Source organism: Pelodiscus sinensis, chromosome 1 (assembly GCF_052426305.1).
Source record: "Pelodiscus sinensis isolate ZL-2025 chromosome 1, ASM5242630v1, whole genome shotgun sequence".
Classification (NCBI taxonomy): Eukaryota; Metazoa; Chordata; order Testudines; family Trionychidae; genus Pelodiscus; species Pelodiscus sinensis.
In genome coordinates this window covers 315,433,961-315,450,822 of record NC_143052.1, presented here as the reverse complement: position 1 = coordinate 315,450,822, position 16,862 = coordinate 315,433,961, and the positions used below count along the sequence as shown (strand labels likewise).

Here is a 16,862-nt window from a genome sequence, read left to right as displayed (position 1 = left end):
ATGCTTTTTCCAGAGATGGCTGCTGCTAAACAAATAACTTTTAAAGATGATTTTACTGTAATTCAGATTAATACACTCAGATTAACATCTAGCTTCTAGCATTCTGTTAATGCTGGCATGCTAAGAAAATCCAACTCTAGTGTGAAAGTATCCACTTTATTTGTGGTAGGATTGTGACACAAATCTATTTACCACTTTTGTTCAGTCTGTACTATTGCACAACTTGTCTAGGGATTTCTAAATTCTGAAAAACGATTTTTCATTTTTGTGTTTCCAATGTAGGAAAAGAAAGTTACATGCAGAATTAGTGAAGAATACAGATAATTATGTAGCCAACATAATGCATGTCAAGCAATACATTGAAGAGAAGAGAAACTACCTGAATGGCACCATGAGGCTAGCAAAGGAGTTAAAAATTACACCTTCATTAAGAACCTGTTGTGATATGAATCAGGTAGTTAGTTAAATTCATTGACTGTAACATTTTCTTTGAATGAATTAGCCAAACTCAGTTTTATTTACATTTACTCTTTGGTTGAAAACTTTAGGCTGTAAGGTTCTTCTTCAGGGTAGTCCCCGTGAGTGCTCCATGTCTGGTGTCAGGCTGGTCCCAGCGCCGCGAATCAGAGCTTGCCAGAGCTATATTTGGTCCGACCATGCGTGCGCGAGCCGGTTTTGCACCTTTCATGTGCCGCGCGCGGTCTGGCGCCCGCCAGTTTCCTCTAATCTGCCCCTGCCCTTGGTCGTGGACGGAGCTTCTTTCATGTCCTCAGGTTTCCTGAGTGAAATTTAAGACAAACATTTACTTTTTTTCCCCTTTTGCTTATTAAGTTGTTCATTAGCTGTAGTTAATTAGTATTAGAGTTATCTGCCGTTCATTCTTATCTAAAGCCCTCAGCTGTTCGTGCCACAGCCGAGGCTCTTTTTTTTTTTTTTTTTAAAAAAAGAGTCAGTATAACCATAAGAAAAGAAAGAGTTACCACTTGTACATGAGAGAGAGAGAGAGGGAGAGAGAGAGAGAGAAAAATATATACATTGTTACTCCCTTAGTTAGGCTCGGGCTAAATTTAGTAGTCCATGGCCCCTTCATTAAAAAGGAAAGGGGAGAACTAAGATAGATAAACTAATTCTCAAATGGGAGAGAAAAGAGCTGTGGAGAGCAGAGAAACTAGAGCAAACGCCTCCCAGTCAGAAAAGCTGACATGCCGGGCTCCCCTGGTTTTAAAAAATGTTTTATGTGCAGAGACTCAGTGCCTGTCTCTGATGGACATTCCGCTTGTGTCTGCTGCCTTGGGGAGACTCATATCCCCCAAAAATGCAGCCACTGTGCTAGACTCACAACGCGAGCCCGCAAGGAGCGGGAGAGATGGCTAAAAGAGATCCTATTTGATAAGGCTCTCCTACCTCCCAGCGCTCCAGGCTCATCAGCATCGGACCCAACAGCAAGAAAGCGGAGGGCTACCGCCCTCACCCCATGGCCCCGGCTGTGGCTTCCCCCAAGAGGAAGAAAGCCTCCCCTGCTCGTTCCCTGAAAATTGCCCCGCAGCCGCGGGTGAGCGCAGGTGATAAACCCGGCAGCTCCACTTCAAAGACAGCCCTGGCGGCCACTTCAAAAAAGTCAGCCGGCACTTCTCGGCCCCCACTGCCTTCAGCACTGCAGACAGCAGGAGTGCTTCTTAAAGAGACACTCACCCCTGCACCAATGGTGCTGACCTCTGGAACTCTGGTGCCCTCTCCTACTCACAAGGAGCTCTTGGCACCTACCGCACCCAGCACTGAGCAAATGAATGGTTCAACACAGCCCTCTGAGCCTCCAGCCTTGCAGCCTGCAACCTCTGAGCAGCTGCCAGCAGCCTCTATTAATGCTGTGTCAAGAACTGACACACACGATCTCTCTCCCTCTCCGGGGTTCTCTCCAGAGCCATCACCTCACTCTTTCATGTCTGCACATCACACGGCAGGACACAAGGAGCATCACAGACGAAGTTTAGCATCTCACCACCACTACTATAGGGAACGTAGCTGCTCTCATTACAGATACTCTAGATCTCGATCCCCAACTTGGCTCACCATGCATCACTTATTATGTTAGGCATCGAAACCCACAATCTCTAGACGCTCATCACCGGTAGCCGCTGATCAACATCCCAGTCACTACGATAGGTCATACTACCATGGCTCGGCCCATCATAGTCGCTCCCGATCTCACCGCAGATCACTGTGCTCCTGTCGGTCGATCAGCCCGCGCTCATTGCATTCTGAAGTTCAGAACAAATCCCCACGCTGACCTATGCTACCGCCATGCTCTCCAGCCACACACACATGTAACAGTCAGACCTGGAAGAGGGGCAGGTCTCAGAGACGGAACCGGATATGTCCCCTAGTGCTCGCTCATCTGCGCTCTCGCTGGGAGAAGTGGTAACCTTGGTTGAGATACCAGCCCCCGACTATCTCAAGGAATTCCAAGACCTATTTAAACGGGTAGCAGAATCCCACGAGGTACAGCTCATGGAGGCTAAGGTGAAAAGGCATAAGCTGTTTAAAAACCTACACCCTAAACATCAATGGAAAATAGCCACGTCTACTGGGAGGGCAATCATGGAGATAGCGGAGGAGATCTGGCAGATGCCAGCATCCATATCTCCTACAAATAAAAAAGCTGACACAAAATATTTCGTCCTCTACAAAGGCTTAGACTTTCTTTTCAATCATCCGCAACCTAATTCCTTGATAGTGGATGCTGTCCGCCAAGATGCCCCACTTCAAGACCTCCCTTCCAGACAAGGACTCCAAAAAACTGGACTTATTTGGCCATAAGATCTATTCTTCTGCAACCTTACTCCTCCGAATCGCCAATTACACAGCCCTCCTGTCAAACTACAACTTCGATAATTACTCTAAGCTTCCGGAGTTGATACAACACCTCCCTGACAGCAAGAGACCCCTCTTCTGAGCTGTTGTTCAGGAGGGATACACGGCGTGTAGAACATAACTTCAAATCGCTGCCGATGTAGCGGACACGGCGGCACAACCCATGGCAACAGGAATTGCCACATGGAGAGCCTCCTGGCTGCTGTCAGCAAGAGCCCCTAGAGAACTGCAGTCTAAGGTTGAAGATTTGCCATTTGACCAACAGAAGCTGTTTGTTGCCACTACTGATGAGATTCTCCATTCTGGGAAAGACTCCCGTGCAACCCTCCCAACCCTGGGCATGTACACCCCTCCGCTCAAGCAAAAACGATACTAACCCTTCCAAAGGAGGTACAATTATTCATTTTACAAACAGCAACAGTGCGGACCTGACCAGGTCAGATTCAGACAGCGTCCGCAGCATAATCGACAGCAATAGAACCGAACATCGGCTTGGCCTGCGTCTAAGCAGCAGGTTTGACTCCTATGTCAAGGACTTGAACAAGTCTCCTGTGGTTGTCACACAGAAGCCTGCCACCTGCTTCTTCCACCATAGGCTGAAGTCATACCGCCATCAATGGGACACCGTTACCTCGGACGGATAGTTTCTAGAAGTGATATCATCATGCCTCATGATCCCCTTCACCTGAGTTCCCCCCACTATCTCACCCATCCCGTCCCTCCTCAGGGACCCATCTCACAAGGGTCGCCCTTCAAGTGGAAGTCCATCACCTACTACAGGTCAGAACCATAGAACAAGTACCCGTGGAATTCCGGGGCAGAGGCTTCTACTCCAGGTATTTCCTAGTCCCCAAGAAGTCCGGGCGGTGGAGGCCTATCCTCGACCTGAGAGGCCTCAATCGTTATGTTCGAAATCAGTGCTTCAAGATGACCACGCTAGCCAAGATCATACTGGCACTAAACAAGGGAGATTGGTTCGCAGTACTAGATCTACAGGACTCATACTTCTGTATCACAATACACGTGGCGCACAGACGTTTCCTCCGCTTTGCAGTGGGGGAAGACCGCTTCCAAAACAGGGTTCTTCCCTTCGGCCTGGTATCGGCCCCGAGGATGTTCTCCAAGACACTAGCAGTGGTAGCCGCCCACCTACGCAGAACGGGTCGCAATTTTCCCCTGTCTGGACGACTGCTTGATCAAGGGTCACGCTCAAGCAAAGGCACGTTACATGTTAGCCACGATGCGGAATCTATTCGACACCCTTAGCCTCGTTGTAAACACGCAAAAATCATGCCCGCAACCAACACAATCTCTAACCTTCATTGGAGCCCGACTTGACTCTTTCAGAGTGAATTCATCTTCCAGCCGAGTGCTTCCAAGTCATAAAGGACTTGATAGGCACAGTCTTACAATCTCCAACACTCCTGGTACGAGTATAACTGCAGCTCCTAGGTCATATGGCAGCCACTATGATCATTGTGCGCCACGCAAGGCTTCACTTGCGGTGCCTGCAGCATTGGCTGAGCACAGTGTACAACCCTGTCAGGCACAGTACCCGGAAAGCAGTGACCCTACATGCATACCTCAGGGAGTCACTCCACTGGTGGGTCGACCCCAGCAACATGTTGTCAGGAGTTCCCTTACATGCGGCGCAACCGTCAAAAGAGATAACCACAGATACCTCTCTCGTGGCACACAAACAGCCCAAAGCCATTGGTCCACATCAGAAAGGATGCTGCATATCACCTGCTGGAGTTGCAAGCGGTCTTCCATGCCTGCAGGCGATTCAGGTCACACACGAGGCACGACAACCAGTGTTCTCACCGACAACATCGTTGCCATGTACTATGTGAACAGACAAGGAGGCGCCTGGTCCCGGTCCCTCTGCGCAGAGGCGGTCCATCTATGGAGATGGTGTATTTGAAACGACATCTTTATAGTCGTGTCGTACTTACCTGGTGCGAACACCATCACGGATGCACTGAGAGACACTTTCATCACGATCACAAGTGGGTGATCCATTCGGACGTCCTCCTTCCTCTTTTCCGCCAGTGGGGTCGTCCGATGATAGATCTCTTTGCCACTCAGGCCAACAGGAAATGCACAGCATACTGCTCCAGAGCAGGGGTAGGCGCCCATTCCCTGGGAGACGCCTTTCTCCTTCACTGGGGAACATCACTGTTATATGCATTCCCCCCTGTTGTACTCATTCCCAGAGTACTTGAAAATCCTTATGGACAAGGCGAGGGTCGTACTCATAGCTCCGGCCTGACCCAGGCAGCCATGGTACTCAACTCTCCTGCAGCTGTCCACATGTCCACCGCACCGCTTCCAGCATCTACCGGATCTCCTGAGGCAGAAGAACCTCACCCTTCTTCACCTGAAGCTAGACACTCTGCATCTAACAGCGTTGATGATAGATGGTTCAGCGCGTCCGAGAAACTTTGCTCGGACCAAGTGAAATGCGTACTGCTACGTAGCAGGAAAGACTGTACTAGGAAAACTTACCCGTCCAAATGGTCTAGGTTCACGCGTTGGTGTGATCCAAAGGGCCTAAACCCTCTTCTTTCACCACTGCATGTCCTCCTGGACTATATCCTTCAGCTACAGGCCTTGGGACTCTCAATTATCATCACTCCGAGTCCACTTGGCTGTAGTTGCGGCCTTTCATGGGCCGGTAGACGGGAGGTTGGTCTTTTCCCATCCAACGATGTCAAGATTTCTTAGAGGCCTCACTAATCTTAACCCACCTTGGAGGCCTCCGCCACCCACGTGAAGCCTGGATCTTGTGCTGGATGTCCTGACGTGCCCTCCCTTCAAACCTTTAGGTATGGTACCCTGTCCCATGCTCACAATGAAAGTACTCTTCCTCCTGGCCATAACATCAGTGCGCAGGGTCAGCGAGCTGGCAGCACTGATGGCATCACTCTCCTATACAGTCTTTAGTAAGGATGCTGTAACACTGAGATCTCATCCAGCATTCCTACCCAAGGTCTACACAGAATTTCATATTAATGAGCCGATTGTTTTGCCATGCTTCTACCCAAAGTCTCACGCTTCTCAGCGGGACGCTCTCCTGAAAACTCTAGATGTCCGCCGGGCGCTGGCATTCTATATAGAATTCTATGCAGCACCTAGTTTCTGATTCAGCCATGGCTCTAGCAGTGCTCCCTAGTCACCAAAATCGTGATTCTGCAGCCCATGTCTAACTCAGATTACTGCTCCATAGTCACCAGACGAGGAGCACCCACTGGGACTACCCCGAAGAAGAAAGAGAAGTTACTCACCTCCGTGCAGTAACGATGGTTCTTCGAGGTGTGTCCCCGTGGGTGCTTCATGACCCGCCCTCCTCCCCGCTACAGATTCTCGTCTGTCCTTTCTATCTTGCAGATGGATGGTTGAAAGGAAACTGGCAGGCACCAGACCGCGCGCGGCACATGAAAGGCGCAAAACCAGCTCGCGCATGCATGGTCCAGCCGAATACAGCTCTGGCAAGCTCCAATTAGCGGTGCCGGGACCAGCCCGACACCAGACGTGGAGCACCCATGGGGACACACCTCGAAGTACCATAGTTACTGCACGGAGGTGAGTAACTTCTCTTTGTGTCTGCACTACACCCTTTTCTTGAAATAGGCTACACAATTTGCACTATGCAAATTGCATAGCCTATTTTGAGGTAATTTCAAAATAGCTTATTTTGAAATTTGGCGCAGTCTACACTGAGCCAAATTTCAAAACAAAGTGCTATTCCAACAAGTCTCTTAACCTGGTGGAATGAGGGTTACAAGGATGCTGGAATAGCACTCCCATTATTTCAAATGACCAGGTGCCTCTTTAGGTTAAGAAGGCTTAAATTAAGTTGCTTAGTCACAGTTCTGTTGCTGAATAAAATTACTTATTCTTTTTCTTTTTAAGTGTATATGAGATCTTGTTCTAATCGTCCAAAACTGAAGATTGTTATCCCCTGATATGAGTTGTTTGTGTATCTGATGTTCAGGGCTCGACAAACCACTGTTTCTGCTCGCCTGTGGCGAGTAGATTTCAGCCTGTCTCGCCATGCGCGCCATTTACCGGCGCTGCGCGCTTGAGTAGTGCCAGTCTGGCACATGTGCGGTGTGGGGCTGGCAAGTAGCTCTCGCCACAGTTTGTTGAACCCTGCTGATGTTTATGTAATAGAAACTAAAATTTCTCTTTTTAATTTGAGGTTATTCATAACTTAAAATTAACAGTTGAGGATGAGCTCTCAAGAGTAGATACTTTGAAGGAAAGAACATCTCTAAGGTAAATTATTTGAGCCTGAATTGCAGTAAAAGGTTAAAAATACTGACACAATGGCATTTATGCATTTGAAGTAGTAAACTGATATTCTTATTTTTAATAAGTTTAATGCAAATTAAGATAATTAGACATACAAGAAATGGTCTTGTTTTGGGTAATTTGTATGATTTATATAATAGATATGACAAAATTCCCAGGAGTACCTCTTTGAACCATTTTTCTGAAATAAGCAAATAGGAAAGTACACGTGATTTATTAAAAACCTATGAAATTGACATAACTATTCTCTAACCACAGATGTTTGCATTTCAAAAGATTTTGGCAAACTTTTACCATATGTAAAGCATAAATAATAATGAAGAGGCAAATACACCATATAAAAATGATTGTCTTAATTTTTTTCCAATCAAATGTTCACTTTTCTGCCCCTGGTGAATAATAGGCTTCCACTAGGGATGCTCAAGATGAAATTTCAGGGACCTCAATCATAAATTTTGTAACAGAAATGAAAGCAAATGATACATAAGTCTACATTAAAGTTGATCCAGCTTTAGATACATAGTCCTGATCATAGAATCTTTGAGAGTACTACTTGAACCTTTCTTGATAAAAAAATAGTCAGAAATCTTTATTTATAGTTCTGTTAGGCCATTTCTGTCTATATGGTAGGAATCCAATTTTGAGAGCTCTGAGACTAACCAGAAAAATAAGAACTGTGAATTTTTTTTTCTTGAATTAATTTCTTGGTGTTGGATTTGGCAGGAGGTAGAAATAGAGGCTTCACTGTGATATATGCGAGGAACAAAGAAAAATTAAATATTTGAACTTTGAGTATACTTTAGTTCCCAAGGACTGTTACTGGAGAATATGATTTGTATTTTCACTGCTCTAAGGATTTTCTATGGAAAAGAACAGAGGTAGACATTGATACAGAAACTCACAAGATAGATACAGAAGTGGAGAAGGAATGCTTGGAAATCTGTTTATACCCCATAATATTATATTTATGTATAAAGGTAAATGAGCAGCCAAGCGTGCTTGTTAAAAAGCTATGCTAGTGTGTTGTTCATTGGTAATTTTCTTGGCTAAAATTTAAGACCTAGAAATAGTAAACTGAATTTCTTTATGTTGCTACAGACCCTATAGGACTGCACTTAATTGGTTAAGATAACATTTGTAAATTATCAAACTGATTTAGACCTTTGGTTGACCTCCCTGATCATCTTCTTCTTTAACACCTAGATTTCTCATGAACTGTGATGAAATTATCTCTATGTTCAAAAATATGGGGAAGATTGAATTGGAGATACCTACAAAGTAAGCATTTTCTTTTTTAATAAAGAAAAACGGTGGGGAACGGTGTCCCTGGCCTCTGTCAGAGGCTGGGAATGGGTGACAGGAGAGGAATTGCTTGAGGATTTCCTATTCTGTTCACTCCGTCTGGGGCATCTGGCATTGGCCTCTGGGCTAGATGGACCTTTGGTCTGATCCAATATGGCCATTCTTATGTTCATCTGATGCAATGATTTATGCAGTTATCTTATTACTAAGCAATTTACAAACATCTATAGCAAAGGTATGTATGCTTACTGATTTTAAAACTAGAATGTACAGTTGTCGCAAGAGATCTTAAGTTAGTATTTTAATCTTTTTTGTTTGATTCAGATCAGACGCAGGACTTAAGTATAGGTTAAAATCACTTACTGAAGGATTGAGTACCATTGGTATAAGGTACCTTTACTATTGGGGTTTCTTCATGCTAAACATTATACCAACTTCAAATCACAGACAGGGGTGGAATAAACTGTATGTTAGTACTTCCAGTAAATTAAAATTCCTCTTCAAGTGGTCCCCGTGGGTGTTCCACTCAATGGTGTTGGGCTCATCCCACACCGCAGCTCGGATGCTTTGTATAGCTGTTTTCAGCTGGGTGAGCGTGTGCAGAATGTAACTCGTGCCGGTTGCGCTCTTTGATCTTCGCGCGCACCCGGCTTCCCTGTCAGTTCCTCTTAACCATCCCTGAATGCAGATGGAGCTTCTGATCTCCTCACAGTAGTTCTCTTTCCCTCAGGGAACCTGTAGTTAGTTAGTTTAATTGTATATAGTTAGAGTTCTTTTGTTGTCGTTTGATCTTATCTACTACAAAAAGAAAGAAAAAAAAGGAAAAAGCAAGCCTTTTAACACCTCATCAAGCCATGGCTTACAGCGGCTCCCTGCTGTTACCAACTGCGGATAAGTTTAAAAAAAAAAACACACCTGTCAGTAAGAAGCTGACAAACAACCATGCCTGTATCTCCGGGCTTTAAGAAATGTAGCCTCTGCAGTGAGCCAATGCCTATTTCAGATGGGCATTCGCTCTGTATACGTTGCCTGGGGGAGAGCCACAGTCCCATGCATGTGGGCATTGTTAAAAAATGACAGCCCATACACGATGTGACAGTGATGAGGCTCAAGATGTTTCTCCTCGATAAGGCACTGGACCCCAGGACAGAAACCTTTGAACAGCGGGAGAGAACCCCTAAGAGATGGATTTCGTCCCCGGACTTAAGGGAGAAAAGGCTAAGGATCTCCCCAGCTAGATCCCTGCCACCCGATATATTGGAGGTGGGTGATTGTGCTCCCTCTGAATCTGTTCCACGATCCTCTTCATCAGGATCGGGGACGAGGGAGAATAAGGCTGCGGTGCCAAGGAGTGTGCGTTCAGGATCAGACGCAGCTTCGGTGCCGGCAAGCACAGCCTCTGCTAAGAAGTAGCCGGCACCGCACCGCTCTTCAACAAAACCCTGCGAAAAAGCTGCGTGGACTGCGACGCCGCCTCAAAGGGCTCTATCGGCACCAGCATCTCAGCCAGCAACATTGCCGGTGCTGAAGTCAGCTATGGTGTGCATAGTCAGAGCGCACCAGCACTGCTTTATTGCCCACAACAGGCAGCTGCTGACAGGAGCATGTTTGCTGCCGTGCCTCCTGCATCAGGAAAAACCCCTCCGGTGCCATCATCCCTTCAGCCAACTGTGCAGGTGCCGGAGGGTTCCTGTCAGTTACAGGCAGCCCCGGCACCGGTGGAGGCAGCGTCCCAGCAACAGCTGACAAGTATTCTGGCACCGGAGCAGCAGCCAGGTTTACAGACTCATCCCCAATCAGAGGTACCTTTTACCAGTATGGGAACGGAGCATGCATCTTTCTCCTTCCACAAGATTTTCACCTGGCCCCTCTCCTCCAGCGGGGTATGGCTCGCCTTGGCATCATGGTTACCGATGTCACAGTCCCGGGCACTATACTTATTACAGAAGGGATTCTCTTTATGGCCGCCCCCATTATAGGAGCTGCTATAGACGTCCATCTTATTCTCCATCATGTGACTGTTCTTATTATTATGTTCCACATAACGGGCACGACCGGCCACCTACTAGCGAGAGATCATCTAGGTGCTCATCTCCTCGTCCATCAAAGTGTTATTACAAATGTCATTGCTTTCCTCCGTGCTCACCACGTTCACACTCCCGTCACTATGACTTCCAACGCCCTGCGTGCTACAGTTCACCATTGGCGAGGCACTCTCCAGTGTATCAGCACTCTGATTGGAACCTGGCTTCCCCCTCACGCAGCCGAGCGGGAACATCACATCACTCAGACCTGGAAGGTGGCCAGTTGTCTGAGCGGGACGATCATCAGTCTGAAGACCCAGCCTCTTGCCTTTCACCTTCATCTTCGCATGTGGCGGTCTCTCCCCCGGACTCATCCCCACTGGATGATTTTAAGCAGTTTCAGGATTTATTTAAGCGGGTAGCGCAATCCCAGGAAATACAGATAACGCACTCTCAAACGAAACAACACCGCCTCTTGAAGAATTTGCAGAGTGCAAAGGTGGCCATTCTTATCGATGAAGCCATTTTGGAGGTAGCAGACACTATTTGGTAGACACCAGCTACGGTGGCCCCAACTTGCCATAGAGCTGATAGACGGTATTTTGTTCCATCCAAGAACTTGGAATTTCTCTTCAACCATTCTCAGCCAAACTCCTTAGTGGTGGACGCTGCCCAGCAACGGGCCAAAGCACCACAGTATAAGACTACACCGGATACCAAAAAGTTGGACACATTTGGCAGAAAAGCTTACTCTTCAGCAACCTTTCTTTTGCGTATCTCCTAATTATGCGGCACTATTATTGAACCATAATTTTGACAACTCTTGAGAAAATATCTCCGCTGCTCTAATACCTCCCAGAGAGCGAGCAAGCACCCCCTCTTAAAATCCCTAGTGCAGGAGGGTTTTACGGCATCCAGGGCGAGTCTACAGATCTCCTTGGATGCGGCAGATACAGCAGCTCGAACCACGGCAATTGCAATAACAATGAGGCGCTCCTGTTGGTTGGCTTCCGCGGCAGTCCCAAAGGAGCTCCACACACAAGTCGAAGATCTCCCCTTTGATAAAAACAAATTATTTGCAGAGAGAACGCATGAGAATACTCCATTCCGGGAAAGATTCTCGGTCGACATTCCGCACCTTGGAAATGTATACACATCCCTTTCGGCGCAAGAAGTATTACCCATATCAGAAGCGGTATAATTATCCTTATCAGAGGCAACAACATCAGCAGCGAGGTCTAGATCAAACACGCCAAAGACAGCATCCTCAACAGAAACGGTTCCAACCATTCTGCTCGCTCAAACAACAAAATCCCAAGCAGCAAGTTTGATGGTTTGGTCGAGGGCTTGCAACGACTACCTTCTGTGATGGGTCAACAACACCGACAAAACATTCCTGTTTCACTATCGACTTTGACCTTTTCGAGACCAATGGACAGCAATTACATCAGAACGTTGGGTATTTCAACTGGTGGCATCTGGGCTTACTATCCGCTTCCCTACCATACCACCCACAAATCCACTAACCCCGTCCCTTTTCAGGGACCCCTTTCACGAGAGCCGCTTAAAAGAAGAGGCACTGCGTTTGCTCTCCATAGGAGCCATAGAGCCCGTACTCCCCCAGTTCAGTTGAAGAGGCTTCTACTCGAGGAACTTTCTCACAGAGAAGAAGACCGGAGGATGGAGGCCGATCCTCGACCTCAGAAAATTGAACAAATACCTCCACCGTCAGAGGTTCAAGATGCTCACCCTTACCGTCACTAGAGAAGGACGATTGGTTTGCAGCCCACTCTCGGCAATGAACATTTCCATTTGGCCTTGCGTCTGCCCCCCGGGTGTTTTCAAAAACTCTGGCGGTAGTAGTGTACTTGCGACGCAGAAATGTGATCATATTTTCGTGTTTGGACGACTTCCTCATAAAGGGCAGGTCCAGTCAAGAAGTCCAACACATGGTGATGCTGGTCAGACAAACATTTCGCTCGCTTGGCCTCATAATCAACGACAAGAAGTCTTTGCCGGATCCCACGCAAGCTATACATTTCATAGGTGCACGCCTCAATTCCATCACGGCCCGTGCATACTTACCCCGGGAGCCCTTCCAACTTTTGCACGATCTAGCCACAGTAGTCATCCAGGTGCCTATGGTTACAGTATTTACCTGTCTTCGCCTTATGGGCCATATAGCCGCTACCACCTTTGTGGTTCAGCACACCAGACTTCATTTCCGTTGCCTTCAAGATTGGTTGACTTCTGTGTACATCCCAGTGAAGCATTCCATGCACAAAGTAGTAACTCCTACCCCTCTAGTTTGCAGATCTCTGAGTTGGTGGTTGCGTCCAGGAAATCTGCTAGCAGGAGTTCCATTCAAATTCCAGCAAGCATCGATCCAGTTGACTATGGATGCCTCCCTCTTGGGCTGGGGAGCACACATCCAAGGTCTGTCCGTACAGGGCAGATGGTCCGTACCAGAGGCCCTCTCCCATATTAACCTCCTAGAGCTAAAAGCTGTGTTTCTCACCTGCAAGCATTTCCATTCACTTATAGCTGGAGCAACCGTCCGCGTCCTTACGGAGAACATAGCAGCTGTGTACTACATCAATCGGCAGGGAGGAGCACGATCACTCCGATTATGTGCACAAGCAGTCCACCTATGTCACTGGTGTATACGAAACCGGACCAATCTGGTAGCAACATACTTACCGGGTATGAGCAATGTCACGGCAGATGCCCTGAGCAGAATTTTTCCTCAGGATCACGAATGGGAAATTCGTCCCGATGTCTTGGAAGACATTTTCCGGTTCTGGGGGATACCACAAGTAGACCTCTTTGCGACCTGCAAGAACAAAAAATGTCATCTTTATTGCTCCTGAGGGGGCATGGGAAAGGACTCTCTGGGCGGTGCATTACTAGTCCGTTGGACGGCAACTCTACACTATGCATTCCCACTGACAGTGTTGATCCCGAGAGTAATTCAGAAAATCAGAGAGGATTCAGCCCATGTCATTCTTCTAGCACCAGCCTGGGCAAGACAATCGTGGTATCCATTCGTCCACAGAATGTCCCGATTACCACCACGCCCCTTACCCAGACCTCCTCTCCCAGAACCGGGGATTACTGCTTCACCCCAAACCAGAGAACCTTCACCTGACAGCATGGTTCATAAGTGGTTCGGGGTAGATGAGCAACTCTGTTTAGAAGCGGTAAAGACTATTGTTGAACAGCTGGAGGCAAACCACAAGACGCTCTTACGTGGCAAAATGGAAGAGATTTGTGGTTTGATGTGGCGAAATTGACATTCAACCACATTCTGCACCGATGCATACGATCCTTGATTATATTCTATCTTTGCATCAATCGGGGGTCTCGATGTCTACCCTACGGGTTCACCTCTCTGCAATTACCGCCTTCCATTCAGTATTTACTCACCCTATGACAAAAAGGCTGCTTAAGGGGATAGCTAATCCTAAACTCCCGTGAAGGCCCATTCCTCCTTCTTGGAACCTTAATCTGGTACTTGATGCATTGATGTACCCACCTTTTGAGCCTTTAGCCACCACTTAGTTACCAATGCTCAATAGCAAGGTGGTGTTCTTGTTAGCCATTACATCTGCCCGCAGGGTCAGTGAACTGGCAGCATTAATGGCAATACCACCTTTCACTGTTTTTACCAAGGACTCAGTTACGCTACGTACTCATCCAGCCTTTATTCCTAAGGTCGCTACGCAATTTCATGTTAACGAACCAGTCGTTTTGCCTGTTTTTTATCCTAAGCCCCATACTTCAAATCGGGACTCCTTACTTCATACCCTAGATGTACGTCGAGCATTGGCCTCGTTTGCAGTTTGATAAAAAAAAAATCTTGTATACCCCGCACACCAGTATAACCCGCAGGATATACAAGACTTTTTTTTTTTCAAACAGTGCAGAGGAGGAGGGTCTTCTATAGGTGGGGAGGTGAATTAGCAACCCTCCGGATGGGGAAGCACTCACCCCGCCTTGTTCCCATACAGCCGCACAACCTCCAGGCGGGGGAGCACTCACCCCCCCTGGGTCCCACATGGCCTCATAACCTCCAGGCGGGAGAATGAGAGTGCTCCCCCTTCCCCTTCCTGCGCCTGCGCAGCCACCAGCCTCCAGGTGGGGGAGCGCTCATCTCCAGTGAATAAAATGGTGAATGATTAATTTCCTAATGTACCATATTTTAGCGAATATAATCCATGGGTTATAGTCATTTTTACAAACTCCGCAATCCCACCTAGTGGTAAGTGCTCCCCCGTCCCTTCCCCTGCTGCACAGCCGTCAGCAGCACAACCTCCAGGCAGGGGAGCACTCACCCCCGAGTCCCATACGGCCACACAACCTCCAGGTGGGGGAATGAGAGTGCTCCCCCTTCCCCTTCCTGCGGCTGCGCAGGAACCAGTAGCTAAACACCCCTCTTCTCCCGCTGCACAGCTGCCAGCCTCCGGGCAGGGGAGTGCTCATCTCCCGGTTCCTGCACAGCCACAGGAAGGGGCAGGGGGAGCACTCTTGCACAGGAACCGGGAGATGAGCGCTCCCCCTGCCTCAAAGGCTGGCAGCTGTACAGCAGGTGCAGAGGCGGGGGAGCGCTCACCACCAGATATCTGTCTCCTATGTCCAACAAATCTGTCTCCTATGTCCATCTCAACCTCAGTCCAGGTATATACATTTTTAATACAGGCAGTCCCCGGGTTACGTACAAGATAGGGACTGTAGGTTTATTCTTAAGTTGAATTTGTATGTAAGTCGGAACTGGTACATATTGTAGGGGAAACTCTAGCCAAACATTTTTTTTAATTTTGGATAGCATAGGGAAAGGTTAACTCCCCTCTAATGTTTGTTTTGCTGTCTGTTCCCCTGTTCAGAAGATTTCACATCTATTTCTGTCCCTGTGACAAACTCAGGACTAAAGGAGTAACTCATCAAATACCAAACAGCTCTGCACCATGCTTTGAGCTAATAGCTTTATTTCCACACACCATCCAGGGTTCTAGGAGGAGGGTCCTTTTTTTGCTAACACAATGAGGCCAGCACTTTGTTTGTTTTGGTGGAGTCTTTGTTTGCCCAGGGAGCCCAGCATGTATAGGGGGAGGAGGGGCGGAGAGGCTGCTTTTGTCTGCTGTTCGGCAGCCTGTTGCTCAGGGGAGGGGGCAGCCTGTTGCTGGCAGGGGGGGAGGGGGGAGGCGTGCAGGATGCGAGGCCGCGGGGGGGGGGGCAGCGGGCGTGGGGAGGCACTTTTCCTCTGCCCGGCAGCTCTGCGGGATCCCTGTCCCTGTGGCCAGCTGCTGCAGGCAGAGGCCAGTTGGAGCCGGCCGAAGAGGAGGTGGATTCTAGGACCCAGGTGAGCGAGCCCCGGGGACGCTGCTGCGCTCTGGGAGCCCGGCATGTATAGAGGGGAGGAGGGGCAGAGAGGCTGCTTTTGTCTGTTCGGCAGCCTGTTGCTCAGGGGAGGGGGCAGCCTGTTGCTGGCAGGGGGAGGCACTTTTCCTCTGCCGGGCAGCTCTGCGGGACCCCAGTCGGAGCCGGCCCGAGGAGGAGGAGGATCCTAGGACCCAGGTGAGCGAGCCTGGGAATGCTGCTGCGCATGTGCGGGAGTTGCCTCACCCCGTTCGTATCTAGGGATCCGACGTAAGTCGGATCCATGTAAGTCGGGGACTGCCTGTATATAAACTGGAGGTGAGTAAAAAAATGTTGTATACCCCACACCCGAGTATACCCCACGGGGTGGATGCGGGGTTTGTAAAAATGAATATAGCCCGTGAGTTATATTCACTAAAATATGGTGCCTACAGTCCACAACTTAAACCCCTCCAACGCATTATCCACAATCTATATCCTATCTTGGAAAATGATCCCTCACTCTCAGAGGTTTTGGGGGAAATGCTTATTCTTCTTCGAGTGGTTGCTCATGTCCATTCAAATCAGGTGTGCGCACTGCATGCACTGCGTCTTCCAGAGCGTTTTTCCTAGCGGTACCTTTGGCGCTGCTATGGCAGAGCATAAGTACCCCTGCCGGTGCTCCCCCTCCTCAGTTCCTTCTTACCACCCGTGACGGTCGTTAGAGCGTGACTCTCTGTTAGAGTAATTAATGGTTCCCGTTTCTCTTAGTATTGTAGATAGTTGTAAATAGTTAAAATTAGTTAGATAGTTGGCAGTTCTGTGTTTTTTTTTTCCTTCTCCCCCTTGAGGGGTGAGAAATGCCTGGGCCGCAAAGCTTTAAGGCTTGTGCTGTATGTGCTGAATTCATGCCCAAGGGATACCCTCATGATAGCTGTTTAAAGCGTTTGGGTGAGAGTCACCTAGCAGACGCCTGTAAGATCTTGAAAAATA

At 48.1% G+C, this 16,862-nt stretch overlaps 1 protein-coding gene across 2 annotated transcripts in view; it reads left to right on the top strand.

Annotated features, from left to right (window-relative positions):
- RNF17 (ring finger protein 17) overlaps positions 1-16,862 on the top strand; it is a 218,453-nt gene that overhangs the window by 19,307 nt on the left and 182,284 nt on the right. For both annotated transcript variants that reach the window (XM_089775614.1, XM_089775613.1), the window contains exons 5-7: positions 283-454; positions 7,076-7,152; positions 8,392-8,466. In XM_089775614.1, the coding sequence (XP_089631740.1) occupies positions 283-454; positions 7,076-7,152; positions 8,392-8,466 (324 nt within the window). The remainder of the gene's footprint in view (positions 1-282; positions 455-7,075; positions 7,153-8,391; positions 8,467-16,862) is intronic.